This window comes from Equus asinus, chromosome 27 (genome assembly GCF_041296235.1).
Source record: "Equus asinus isolate D_3611 breed Donkey chromosome 27, EquAss-T2T_v2, whole genome shotgun sequence".
In the NCBI taxonomy this organism is placed as follows: domain Eukaryota; kingdom Metazoa; phylum Chordata; class Mammalia; order Perissodactyla; family Equidae; genus Equus; species Equus asinus.
Window position 1 is genome coordinate 14,953,365 of NC_091816.1, and position 14,119 is coordinate 14,967,483.

General features: G+C 41.3%; 1 protein-coding gene across 2 annotated transcripts in view; it reads left to right on the forward strand.

The window, feature by feature from the left end:
* Nucleotides 1-13,876, forward strand: part of LOC106824320 (low-density lipoprotein receptor-related protein 2-like) — a 47,926-nt gene extending 34,050 nt beyond the window's left edge. Inside the window, exons 27-33 of one of the 2 annotated variants that reach the window (XM_070499887.1) lie at nucleotides 822-1,371; nucleotides 1,795-1,920; nucleotides 2,981-3,091; nucleotides 4,501-4,737; nucleotides 6,788-7,265; nucleotides 8,733-8,841; nucleotides 9,278-13,876. In XM_070499887.1, coding sequence (XP_070355988.1) covers nucleotides 822-1,371; nucleotides 1,795-1,920; nucleotides 2,981-3,091; nucleotides 4,501-4,737; nucleotides 6,788-7,265; nucleotides 8,733-8,841; nucleotides 9,278-9,307 — 1,641 coding nt within the window. In that variant the 3' untranslated portion in view covers nucleotides 9,308-13,876. Of the gene's footprint in view, nucleotides 1-821; nucleotides 1,372-1,794; nucleotides 1,921-2,980; nucleotides 3,092-4,500; nucleotides 4,738-6,787; nucleotides 7,266-8,732 lie in introns of both variants that reach the window. The other variant, XM_044760640.2, reaches the window with a different exon arrangement.
* The last annotated feature ends 243 nt before the right edge of the window (nucleotides 13,877-14,119 follow it).

Consider the following 14,119-nt stretch of genomic DNA (forward strand, 5'->3'; position numbering starts at 1 on the left):
CTTTGAGTAATTTGAATTCTCCATTACAGTTATAAGTAGGAGGGGCTCTTTCCCTTGGAATATTCTTCAAATACAACTTAAATTTTAATATTCACTGTATTCTGGGAGCTATCATGACCAAAATAAAATAGCTGTGAAATGAAGACCACTCCTACTGAAACACTCATAAGAAACACTTCGTACTTCAGAACACAGTGGGGTTAGGGATCTGAGAGTGTGTTTAACTTTGTTTAGTTGTCCAAGGACCAGCTGACGATGTAGAGTAATTCCAAATACAAGAACTTGGCTGGGTTCTAGCCTGGGGCACAAATACCTTTCATGAGGGAACTTTTCTTAAATCATAGGATAAAAGGTACTAACCAGTAAGTCACCCCTAACTTCTACCATCCAGAAGACTTGTCAACTTTGGCACTTTCAAATGACAAAAGACATTTTGGGGTAGAAGATGAATTTCAGTTTCAGTAAGATCTTAAAAGTGGAGTCTCATTTCAAGGAGAGGGCCCTTAATATATAAATGTATCAAATCAACACGTTATACACCTTAAACTTACACGATGATATATGTCAGTTATATCGCAGTAAAAATAAATTTCAAAAATAAAGGGGAGGGCCTTTAACAGAGGAGTAAATCTTCAAAACTCACGGATTCAGGGAATTTTAAGTATTTGAAGTTCCAGGAAGTGAGAGAAATAACTGCTATCTGCTTTTAGAAGGTAGAATATATGAAAATCTGAACTTGCATATCTTAGCATGAATGCAAAATCAAGATGAAGAATTAGACTAGACTCAGCTGGTGCCATCCACCTCATTTTTTTCCATAGATTTATGTGAAAAATCTAGAAACTTCGCTAGGACAAGCAACTTTACCAGAACATAGGATACTTCCCTTTACCAATGTGAACCAGCTTGCGTCAGTGGATTACCTTGTCCAGGAAAAGACCCTCTACCTTTCAGAGTCGGATAGTGGTGATATCAGACTGCTGAGGCTCAAAGAATCTGGAAAGCTCTCTTGGAGGAAAATCATATCTGTGGAGGGGACAGTGATCGACCTTGCTGTGGACTGGTTCAGTGGAAACATATATTGGATTGACAGTGAGAATCCTCACATCAGTGTAGCTTCCTCAAAAGGCCAGTATTCCACTGTCTTGTTCAGTGAAAATCTTTACCGCCCAACCTCTGTTGTGCTCCACCCACCTACTGCAATCATGTGCTTTGTGGACCAGGGTTCCCAGGAGGACAGTAAGCGTGGCTCCAGCATTGAATGTGCCTCCATGGATGGCAGCAGGAGGAAGGTGCTGTGGCAGAAATCTGAGGTCCCTGTGGGCCTGACCTTTTCAGATTCAGAGACCCGAGTGTACTGGGCTGACGCTGGTAAGCAGTTATTATCTATATCCTAAATGTGAGTCTGAGGGACCTTGGTCGGAGTGAAATGGTGATGTTCTGCTTTCTTGTCTCCAGCCATCACTTCAAATAGCTTTTAGGTCTGAGTCTACATTTTCTGAACCACCTTCCAAACCAATACAATCATTGCCCATCCTGAGCAGCATATGGTAGCTCGCAGAGTTGTGCACTTGCACCTTTGTGAAGGAATAAAATCAAGAACTTAACAAACATGCATGAGCGAATCTTTGTGTATCACTGTTAGAGCAGAATGAATGAAGAAGAACTGGTCTTCAAAGAATGCATGGCAGACGGTGTCCTCTAGGAGGGGAGGCAGGACAAGACACAAAGAAGCCTACAGGATAGAGGACCCCTGTTTGGGCTAAGTGAAATTAACTGACCCTCTCTCTCTAGGGAGAGGACTCATAGAAAGCATTCAACAAGATGGCTCTAGATACAGAGTAGACCGCAGAGGCATTCGGGGCCTTAACCTCTTTACATATGGCCAAGGCATGATGTTCTGGACAACAATTGATGATGGTAGGTGTTAATTCTACATCTGATTGTCTTTGTGATCTGAATTGACTCCTGGGTATCTAAAGCAAATCTGCTACTGCTTAGCACTCATCTTTGGCAGTGTCTTTCTTTCGCAGAATGGCTAAGTAACTTCCCTGATCTAACATGTATGTATAACAGGGATTCTAAGATTTGGGGTAGCTTTTACTTTTTTGGTTATTCTTTATATATGAATATGCTTAATCCCATTCTGCCTTTCATAGGAGGCTCTTGGCTTTAGAGGACACCATGGTATGGTGCAGAGGGAACTGGGCCAGGAATTGGAATGAGGTGGTATAACTGCCCTGTCAGTTAGTAGCTGTAATCCCTTACCTGTAAAATGAGAACAGTATCTGTCTCAGGGGACTAAACACACATGAAAGTGCTGGGTGCATTACAGAGCATTCTGTACTTGCAGGATGATTGTTCTAAACCACAGTGCTCTTATATATTGTTTCTGGCTAGAGTCTAGATTTGGTGAAACTGGAAAATGCTGTTTAAAATAAATCTATCTCCTTCTATTTGCAAAGGCTGGTCCATTGATCAGTTGGGCTGACCACATTAGAATTGCAAAAACAAGTTGTCAGATCCTACCCCAGAGACGCTAATTTATTAGTTATATGGTGAGACCTTTGCCATCTATTTTAAGATGCCCAGGCGAATTCTTGTTGTGGATAAGCCATTTGCAGAAATGTTGTTCCAGAACAATGTTTAAAATCATTACCCATCAATTGTATGGGCTGCATTTAAATGTCTCGTATCTAAATTTTCTATCTTTATATATCTGGACATATATGAATGTGCTTAACATAACTTACACCTGACTTTATTTTCGAGAAAGGCTGGCTGTTTTTATTTATTTTGAAGCTTCTTCCCAGAAAGAAGATTTAGAAAAACACGTCTCTTCTGTAAAACTCTTGTTATTCAACTGGAGTTTATGCAGATGAGAGACAGTTTTCCTACTGAGCAATGTTCTTCATCCAGGAAACTGTCTTAAGATAAAATTTCACTTTTGTTGATGATTGGTCACTGGCTTCTGTTTCAGCTCAAATCACTAACGTTTGGTACAGCAAGGCAGAACTTGTAGAAAACCGGTGGTTCCAAGTAGACCAGAAGATTGTGGATTTAAAAGTTTATAGTAAACTCAATCAACAGGGTAAGCAACCTTGCAGTGATTATAACACCGAAGTCTACTGAATTTCCCCATGAAGAGGGTACTCCATCTTGCAGTAGCTCCTTGAAATATCTTTGTGTTTCCCATTAAATTAAAATATTTCTCTGGCAGATTCCTATAGATCTGCATAACTCTCTTGTCTTTACCCAGTTACATATAGTCTGATTCTGCTATATAACTAGTCCTGTTACTTATCTAGGAGACACAACGGTAAAAATTTGGAGCTGGGGTTTGGTATACTTGGGTTCTGTTTTCAGTTCTGTTATTGTGGACTGAATTACAGCTGAGGTATAATTGAAATCCCCTTTTAGCTCTAAGGTGGAACTAGTCTACATTGTACTCATTGTCCTTTCTATCTACTTGTGATGTTAACTAATCCTTGAGCTATCAACTTGGGGGTGCTCAGATGTTTTTCTCCACCTTGCTTATAGAGACAGATGGAGTGCCTACCTGAAAGTTTGGGGAGGATGATGATGGGCTTGGTTAAAGTAGTCATAGGTGAAATCTGTTCCTAGTTGAGATTAACACCAACAATGTGGGCTCAAATAATTAGCCACACTTCCCGCTACCGTGTATGGTGAATCTATTAGTCTTAAGGGAATACTGCTCCATTGCTTTGTTTTTGAAAGCTAAAGCTTATAAACTGCTGTTAGTCATGCTTAAACTCCGGAAGTCTTGGCTCTGTGGAGAGAACCTTTTTAGCATTCCTCAGTGTGACAAATTGTCACCCAAGTGATAATAATCTGTGGCTTAGTTCTGAGAAGCAGAAAGAGGGTCCCTGTCACAGTTAAAGTAGGTTTTATCTGCACTACATACATATCTATTCCTCACTTCCTGGAATATCTCAAGAGGTGAAACCTCACTAGAAGTTAAAGCTTAAGATATAACCCTTGGAGAACTATGAGAAGCTATAAATGGCTGACAATCAGACATTTTTTTCTTCCCCCATCCCTCACCGTCCACCTCTCGCAATCACCAATCTATTCTCCCTATCTATGACTCTTAGAGGGATAATTGAGACCACACCCTCCCTGTTTTCATCTAAAGAGAGCTTTATTTCTAAGGCCCTTCTTGTTCTGATGTTGGATACTTGGTGTGAGGAGAGAAGAGAACTCACAATGGGGTCTTGAATGAGCCAGACGTCACCTCAATTTCTCTTAAGCCAGTCCCTGTCTGAACTCCTAGGCTTCTAAAGCCATCCTAATCCATGAAGAAGAATGAGCAATCACAGGCTACCTAGTCGACTAAAAGGAATTAAATTGAAGAGCTGTCTATACTGGGAAAAACATCTGGGTCTGGTAACTCGGATAGTCTGTTTGCATAAAATTTGCAGAAGACGCTTCTGAAACGATCTAAATCAATATTTTTTTGGGGGGGCCGGGGATCCACAGGTAGTAACAGCTGCTCAAAAGACAATGGAGGATGTAGCCATATTTGTTTACCAAACCCTGAAGGACAGACTTGTAAATGTCCCCGTGGGTACTACTTGGCCGACACAAACAAATGTATTGAAGCTGCCCAATGCGCTGCACCATTACAGTCCTGTAAGGATGGCCAGAAATGCATTCCCATGGAGCAAGTGTGTGATGGTCGTGCAGACTGTCTGGATGGATCTGATGAAATGGGCTGTGAGTAACTCCTACCCAGGACCCATTATTCCTCATCATGAATAATTTACTTTTAGTAATATCTATTTCTGCAACATTCCTCAAACTTTTATCCTCTAAACTGTTACCTTGTTATCACTGTGTACTCTTTAAACTGAACAATATGAAACTTCTAACTATGGGCAATTGCATATAGATTTTGTGGACTCCTTGTGGAAAGCTAATATGCCTTCTGATTCGATTTTAGAATAGACAATATGATAGTGAGCTCCAAAGAACTGGATAGTTTGTATGTTGTCTAAAAGAGCAGTCATTTTAACGTAGATTTGATTCAGTCCATTTAAACTGATCACACAGTGAGCACAGCCCAGGGGAAGGGGGTTGGGCAAACTATTTGACCTGTCTTGATTTCCCCTTTTTGATGTAGAAAATAGTGTTTTCTACCTTACAGAGTTAAGGAATACAGAGAATGTGTATAAAGTTGTCATATTAGGACAGAACACTGTCACTTAGTACTTAAATGCTAGCTGTAGATGGTTGTTATAGAAATACTGTGCCCAATAATTTCTTCCTGGAAAGGTGTTGTCATGGCCAGTCAGCTGAGTGATGATAATATCTAATTCTGCTGTAACGACCATCCTCTAATTCTAAAGCTACAGCTCCATTGGTAACCAAGTCACATAAGCTGTAGAACTGAAGAGACAGTGGGCTCAATATTGAAACTGGTCATAACCATTAAAGAAAAAGATTTGGAAAGGGAATCTTAGAGTGAAGAGTTCTCATTGACTTCTCAATTTAAATTCTCGTCTTCCTAAAACCTGCCTAGCTGGAAGACCAGTTATTACCTCTAATCACTTCTTCTTCACTAGGAAAGATAATGGAAATTGATTCCCAGAGTTGATTCTATGGTCTGGCAGAGGAGAGTGGTTTCCTTGAAAGCCCTGTGTAGCAGTGACTCAAGGAAGGGGGGTGGGCGTCAACGAGTGAGAAATTTATCACCTTCACCACCTGGTTTTAAAACTCAACCAGAAATCTCACATACCTTCACTTTCTCTCCCATTCCCGATGACCTAGGCCCAAGAGTTGGCTCTGCTCCTTAATAATTACTTCACTCTGACGTTTACATGAAACTTCTTAAAAGTTAGACTGGCTTCCTCTGGATACACCTTACTTACCATCAAAGAGTAGAAATACTCCTATGGTACCAACTTAAGGTGGAGACCAAGAATCAGTTTTACTGCTAATAGTGCTATCATCCCTCCTGGTACTTTGGTCTTCAGTGTTCATATGAGGAATAATACTTGTGCCAACAATGGTGGAGAATATGGTGAGATGCCTTAAAAACAAACTTAACTTTTGGATTCCTCTTTGGCTAGAAGCACCCTGTTGCCTACTCCGCACCTTATGCATGCCCTCCCACCACTGCCACCAAATCCAGTTCAATATTTGCAACTTGTAGACCTTGCTAAGACTATCATTTACTCGGACTTAAAAAAATTAAAATGTTTCCAGATAAACTTACATCTTAAAAATCTTTCTGGTCTAGGTATTTGCTCCTTAGATCTACCACACTAATCCTTATAGAATAAGATATTTTTGTAAAGGATGGAATCTACCTTGGCTAAAACTGTGCATACCATCATTTAAAAAGAGATTGGTATCATAGACTACACTAGTCCCGAAACCCAGCATTTTAAGTGCCTTAAGATATGCAGGTTTTTTATATAAGCTTTTAATAGTTTTTTGTTTGGCCAAGAGTAATAGTAGTGATTATGATTTCGTAAATTCAAACTGATCTGGTTAAGTCTGCTAGAATTCTTGATGTTGTGAAATACAGTTGTGTCACCTAACAATGGGGATGTGTTCTGAGAAATGTGTTGTTGGGCAATTTCAACCTTGTGCGAATGTCATAGATGTACTTACGCAAACCTGGATGGTATAGCCTACTACACACGTAGTTTTATGGTACTAACCTTATGGGACCTCCGTCGCATGTGTGATCTGTCATTGACTGAAACATCATTATGTGGTACATGTATATAGAGCCACACTCATGCCTACTATTTTGTAGGTACCTATCCAGATAAAACCCATTCAACACCAACACCTAAAAAGCCAGAGGCTGGAAAAAGATTGACTCCAAAAGCTGCCCACTCTCTCCAGGCTCCCGAGTCCACCAAGGCTAGCTATCAGGATCCAGAAGGGATGAATTATCCTGTCAGGAGAACACTAAACCCTCTGATTCCTGCTAGAGAAAGCAAGACCTCAGACACCAAGGAAAGAGGGGCATCTGTTCGGCCCAAAGACTCACAGATGTCAAAACATTTGCCCTGTAGCAGCGATTTCTGTAATGGGCGGGGAATCTGTACCATGGAAGGTGAGCTGAGAAAATGCAGCTGTCTGATGGAATATGGCGGAGAGTTCTGCGAAGAGGCAGTGCGCGGACCTGCCCCTGGCTACATCGCCCTCAGCTTAATCATTACCTTATCAGTTGTTCTGGTGGCTCTGGGAGCATACGTATATTTCAAAAGAGAACACGAATTTAAAAGGTGAGCTGCTATGAATGTCCTCATGGGAGAGTTTTACTCCAAAGAAGGCTTATAAAATAGGATTAAAATAAGATTAATTGGGGTTGGAGGTGTGAGTCCACTCTAGAAATTTGCCCTCTGAGGATGGAGTTAGGTGATGAAGCAGCTAAGATGCATCATGCTGTTAGATGATCTGGAAAAATAATAATTGGGACCATCTCTTTGAGTGAGACCTGGGGCAAACAATATTATTGTAAGGGGCACATAAAGTGTGCCTCAACAGCAGTCAGTGGCACAATCTCGGATGAAGTGAGAAGGTTCCTTTCCAGTGAGGCAGGGTTAGTGCCAATGACTGTGTGGAGGAAAAATTTGTTAGGAGGTGTATTAGTTTGTTAGGGCTGGAGTAACAAATACCACTGACTGGGTGTCTTAAACAATATAAATGTATTTTCTCACAGTTCTGGAGGCTGGAAGCCTGAAATCAATCTGTCAGTAGTGTTGGTTTCTTCTGAGACTGAGGGTTGGTTTCTCCTTGAATCGTGGGTGCAGACTTCCTGCTGTGTCTTCACATGGTCTTCCATCTGTACGTCTGCGTCCTCATCTCCTCTTCTCATAAGGATGCCAGTCGTATTAGATTAGCGCCCAAATTAATGATTTCATTTTAACATAATTAACCCCTTTAAAGACCCGATCTCCAATTATGGTCACATTCTGAGATACTGCAGGGTGAAGATTTCCACATATGAATTTGGAGGGGACACAGTTCAGCCCATAACAGGAAGTGAAATAAAGAAACTCAGGAAAGATTTAAGGCAAAAAGCATTAAGTTTTGTCTATGAGCTAGCGAGTCATTGGATTAAAGAGACAAACAAGGACAACAGAATGGTGATTTAGAGTAGGAGTGATGACAAAATACCTTTAGAGTTGGAAGATACAGTAACCGAAGAAACTGATTAAACTGATTACATAAACATATTGTGAAGGGACATTATAGGGAAAGTTACATCTCTGTCCAGGCTTCACTTCACTGATGGAAAAAAAGGCCAGGAGAAATGATATGTCTTTGCCTCAAGGAACGCTATTTAATAGCTAACTGGTTAGTGTTAGGATCAACTGGGATGCTACCCTCGGGCTTCTGGTTATCAACTCAGGTCTTTCTACTACATTAAACTGCTTTCTTGACTCACCTGTGTCCAGTTGCCACTTACCTATCCTTGGATTCAGTTCTCATTGACTCTAATTACCTAGGTTCCTTTAATTGAGAAGATATATCAATTTGAAAGTGAAGTGAATGCCTAGTAAATCATAATTGACTCAAGTGTTGCCCATTCTAGGTCATTTGCTTTATTAAAGAGACAGTGAAAACAGGGCATAATTCTCATAACAATAATTTTTGATAGGGGATGAGTTGGCCATTTCTAACGATAGCCCAATCTCAGCTTCTGCCTCAAGAAACAACTCTTTTGACTTTGTTTCTTTGATTTCTAGAAACAGTACAGCATCATCGAGAAATTCGACCTGCTATAAAGAAAGTGACCAAGAAGAAGTAAATCTAATGAATAGTGAGACTTTTGTCAATGAAGCCTATGATGAACAGGTATGCCTAGGAAGTGTCTTTGAGGAAAAAACAGATTGTGAGACACAGTTAAAGAACACGCCATCTGGAAAATCCTCGCTGGGTGAAAGTAGGCAGTGTTAACTTCAAGAGCTTTTTGTCATTGGCAAATGATGCTATTATGTATATCAAATGAATACTCAGTATCTTTTTTGACTTTAGACTCTATTCAGTCTTTAGTTGTTCAAACCAAAGTGAAACATGCATGAAATAGTAATCAAGAAAGTCAGCTTTGGGAGGCCTTCCAGAGGGGCTCAATCCTATCATGAGGTGGGATCTTATTAGGGTTAGTTGCAGTCACCCCTAAAATTTACATCCCCTTGTAATCTCTATCTGCTCTGAAGCTCAACCATAACTGTGTTTTTGCCTTGTTTTAATGTAGTCTGTGTTCTCTAACTTCAAGTCTTTCTTCCTACAGGAATTGTTAACCTCTTTACAGACTGACTAACCTGGTAAAGCAGGAGCTGAAACATCTCAATAAAAATTGTTTACACGTTTCATGGTGTACTGTTTGAACTTCTGTAACAGTTTGTCGTAAATGATTATTTATTAAAATAACTGCTTTTTAAATTGGAGGAGGTTATCCGGTTTTGTGAGTGTTGAAAAACTGACTATTTATAGGGTCAGATTTCAGTACAATCTCTGTGTAATTTAGATTATTATTTATCCACAGGAGCTTTCTAATCCCAGAGCGCCTGGCCCAGTACTAGTCAGAAGTTCTGCATTTGAATCTTGGCTCTGACACTAACTTTGAGCTAGTTAATCTCTCTGAACCTGTTTCCCCATTTCACAAAGAGGAATGATCTCTCTTGAATCTTCACCTGTTAGGATAGAGGTCCAGTTTCTGCAGTGTAGCAAATGTTCGAGTGTTCCTTACCCCTCCTTCTCTCAGATACATTTTAGTGTAATTTCTCACTTTTGCTGAAAATTTATAAAACTGTTTTTCTTATGCTCCATTTGAGTCTAAAACTCTGTACAGGTGAACATACTTTACAGATGTAGCTACTCAGACAAATGATTTGTCTAAGACTTCCTTGAAGGGAAGTGGGCGGATACTGTGGGCAGCAACACACAGAGTTATAGGCATGGACCAGGATTCGTCTCAACTAGCTCTTGCCTGCTGGGGAAACATGCAGATGTGACTTTGGTCCCAAAGCCCCTTGGACTGCAAAGACCTCTGCTTGTCTTCCTGGATCACACTTTATTCACACCCACATAAGGAATCAAGGGCATTGAATCTGTGTTGGGAGATAGGTAACAAAGCAGAAGTGTGGTCTAAAATTCTATAGCAGCAATCTTGGGCAAATCACTTAATCAGGAAACTGATTCCCCAATGATAAAAATGGCATTAACAGAACCTACAGCAGGCCAGTTGGGCACTGAATGAAAATACAAAAATACCTGTACACTACTTAGCATAGTACTTGAGACTGAGAACATGAGTCCAAATTCTGATAAACAACTTGATGTGGCAGACGCTTCTTGCTTGGATCTTTTCTAGACTATGCTTATTTAGTTCTTGCAGAATGAGTCTGTGTGGGCTGCCAAGCATACAGAGAAGCCCTAGGCTTATTACTGTGGGTTATAGGACATTAAATAAACTGTGCTCTGCAATCACATAAAAATTCCCAAGTACACATCAACTTGACCTGAAGAACAAATGCTGGGGGCTCCGCCTTTCCTGAGCCTGGGAGATGCATGAGAATCATTCAGTTGCCTCAGGGGTTCAGCTATATTTGACAGAAACCATTTTAGCAACACATACCTCAGACCCCTCTCACGCACAGGCTGAGTCTTAAGTTTCTCTGGCTACTTCCAGAGAGCCATCCTCACTGCCAAGTTTGCCCTTGGCAAGGCTCTGCCTTTCTCTGCGCAAAAGTGCATCACAACGGCACACAGAAATGCAGCTGGAAAGCATGCACGAGTGATGTACAACAGTATCACTACTTTCTCAGGACTGTTTGAGCTGCTGCCTTTGTCTCCTCTAGCCACACTTCCGGGACTTGTGCTCTGGCTAGCTCAATGTACTTCCCAGGTGCTCCGCTGACAAGTTACTCCAGCCCCACCCTTCTACTCTTCCACCCTGCTTCCTGTTTGGGCCCCAGAAAAACTTCCTCTCTTCTCTTCCCAAGAAAAAGAGCTGACTGCAGCCAACTCTAGTATGTCTTGATGCACCTCCTCTCCCTAGCCCCTGCCCCAGGCTTACGTAATCTTTAATCTTGGCCTCTTATGAATGTATGCCTAAGTATTATCCCACTTGAATCTAGTTTAACATCCTGTTATGCTTTCCCTATTCAAGAATTTACAAAACACACTGAATGTCCCTGTCACCAGAAAGACTTAATTTTATAAATGGATACTTAAGATTTTATACTTAATTCTTAACCATCCCTACCCCCTAAATTGGTTTTAATATGTCAATTTAATAACCTTATCTATTTGTAGCAATGACACGTTATCAACAATAAGAGCCTTCTATTGTGATAATCTCTATATTAGGTGTTCATTTCTTACTTAATTTCTCTCCACCTAATAGATGGAGTGATAAGCCTAGAGCAGATATAAAATTTTCTTTTCCTTATAGAAACTCAACTTCTGTAACCTGGTAAGAGGTTTAAGTTTTCTTCTGGAAGAATAAGGAGCTTTGGAAAAGTTAATTGGTTCATGCTTTAGGCACAAAGAGACCTACACAAAATTTGACCTTTTGTGTCCATTGTTAGGAATTAAGAGTTAAATAAAGCACTTTATCCTTATTCTCTTTGGGAAACAAACAAGGGAGGGATCACACTTTATCAGGCTAATAGCTTCTTTAGGAGGGAATACAGTCTGGAGCAAATTCAACGTGTTTTATAGAATGTTTTCAGAATCAAATATAAACAATTTGAATTATGAATAGCTGGTGAGGAACATTCTATTCTGCCAACGTATAGACAGCCCCATGAGGCTGAGAAAGATATTAGAACCTCAGAGCCTCATCCTAGCCACAGAGAGCTGGAAAAGGTTAGTAACCAGGATCTCTCCCCCTATACCCACCCCACATCTTCACTCTGATGTCCCTAAAAGGAAGGGCTGCCATTCATCTCTTTAAGACCCTCAGGATCTTCCTTATATATCATCCACTCAGTTTAAATTCCATTAATGATTTGGCCAAGGCCTGTGTTTGTTCATCCTCATTACTCTCTCCCATGTGTACCCGAAACTACTCCTTTCACCCATCAGCATAGAGGTATTGTATTTGAACATAAGCTTTGAATGTTCAAATGTGTAATTTTCTTGATGTACTTTCTCATTTGACCTCTAAATTGAAGGTAAGGGCATAGATGGTTTCTGTTTATTTTTAGTTGTAGAATGGGTGCTAACACTTCTTTAGTGCCTGTGAGGAATTTAATAAGTTACCTCTAAAAGCTGTTTCTCTACCCAAGTGCTTCCTCACCTTACACACAACTTGCCATGTACATAGAAAGTAATTTGTGGCCTGAGGTCACTGGCCCGAAACCCAGGGGTGGGAGTGGTGCCAGCCCTGATATCAGTTCCCCTAAGTTAAACCCAGCATATATGGGGTTAAAACCAAAGCACTCTTTCCCTGCTTACTCCCTGGTTCCCTGGCTCCAGAATCCACTATATGCCATGGAGACGGACAGCCAAGGACATCAACCTGGATTCCTTATCACCTCCTCCTCCTCCCTGTAAGCGGCATCCCAAGGCCAAACTCAGGCTGATGGGAAAGCTCTGACCAGCAAGGCCACTGACCACGCCCCACCCCCCCCAAGAGCCACATTCCTCACAAAACTTTAAAACCCCTCGCCTCCCATCTTTCAGGGAGCCGAGACAAAACAAGACAAATTTGAGGGCTCACTCTCATCTCCCGGCTGATATAATCCAAAATCAAAACCTTTTCCTTGCCATAAGCCTCGTGTTCCAGTTTTTATTTGGCCCCTCTTGTGTGGTGGATAGGGAACCTATGTTTGTAGGTGCTAACAATTTGGTGAGCCAGCCAGGAGGCTCTTGCCCCTGGCTCCATGGCCCCAGACTGACTGGGATTTCCTGGGAAGCAGTCCAGCTGCTGCCTAGGTGCTTTGCCCTAGGGACTGTCCCCAGTACTTTCCATCTGGCCTGGCACCACTGACCCTAGGCACATTTCTTATGGCAAGGAAACAGGTTCTAGATTTGTTTGTCTGTTCTTCTGGTGAATCAATGGACTCCATCTGAAATAGGGTAAGTCACCTTGGGGACACCTGTGAACTTCCTTCCCCTCCTCTGGGGTCCCTTCCATTTATGGAGGGGCTATCTGGGGTCCTTTCTATTCACAGAGGGACCATCTGGGGTCCCTTCCATTCACTGAGGGGCCATCTGGGTTTCTTTCCATTCACTGAGGGGCCATCTGGGTTTCTTCCCATTCAGAGAGGGGCCATCTGGGGTCCTTTCGGTTCATGGAGGGGCCATCTGGGCCCACATTTGGAGCAGAAACAGTTGTAGGACTTTCTGCCGTAAATCTGAGACACGGTTCACTGGTGTCTGGCTTTTCTGTGTCTGGATCTGTGTGTCTGTCTGTTTCTGTGTATCAGAATGGGAAACATGCTGTCTGTGCCCAAGCAGAGCCCATTGGGTCTGGTTCTGAGTAAATGCTCTAATTATAGTTATAAGCCAATGTCTAAAGGGGATGATTTTCTTTTGTAACACTGCATGGCCACAATATTCTTTAAACTCTGGAGAGAAAATGGCCAGACAATGGATCCTTAAGTTGGAAAATTTTTAGAGTGCTCTCACCATAAAGAGCTGTTTTATTAGTACCTATGAAAGGACCAAATTAAAAGGAAAATACAATCACTAGTCTTACAAACTTAATCAGACTTGGGGTCTCAGCTTCTTCTTGTGGTTTTACATGTGCTTATGAAAATATTAAGTTAACAAAAAGAAAACAGAAAGGGAATTGTCACAGAACTCACCCCAACAGGATGGAAATCTTTAGCTAGTTATTAAAGGGTAAAATGGGATCAATAGAACAGACATAAAGTTAAGACAAAGGTTTTATTAAAACACTGCCTAAAGTTGAATGGGCTAAAGGGATCCCGCTTTTGGCCCCCGAACATTAAAGGACATCAGACAGGCCTGTTCTATTCACCCCAGTTTGAAAAAATTTAAAAGGTCAGGAGGCTGAAATCACAGTGAGAAACCTGACCAGCAATTGTTTGGGACAACAGTTAGGCTGCTCAGGTTTATAAGACTACAAAGATTAAAGTGTTTAGGGGCTGGCCCCATG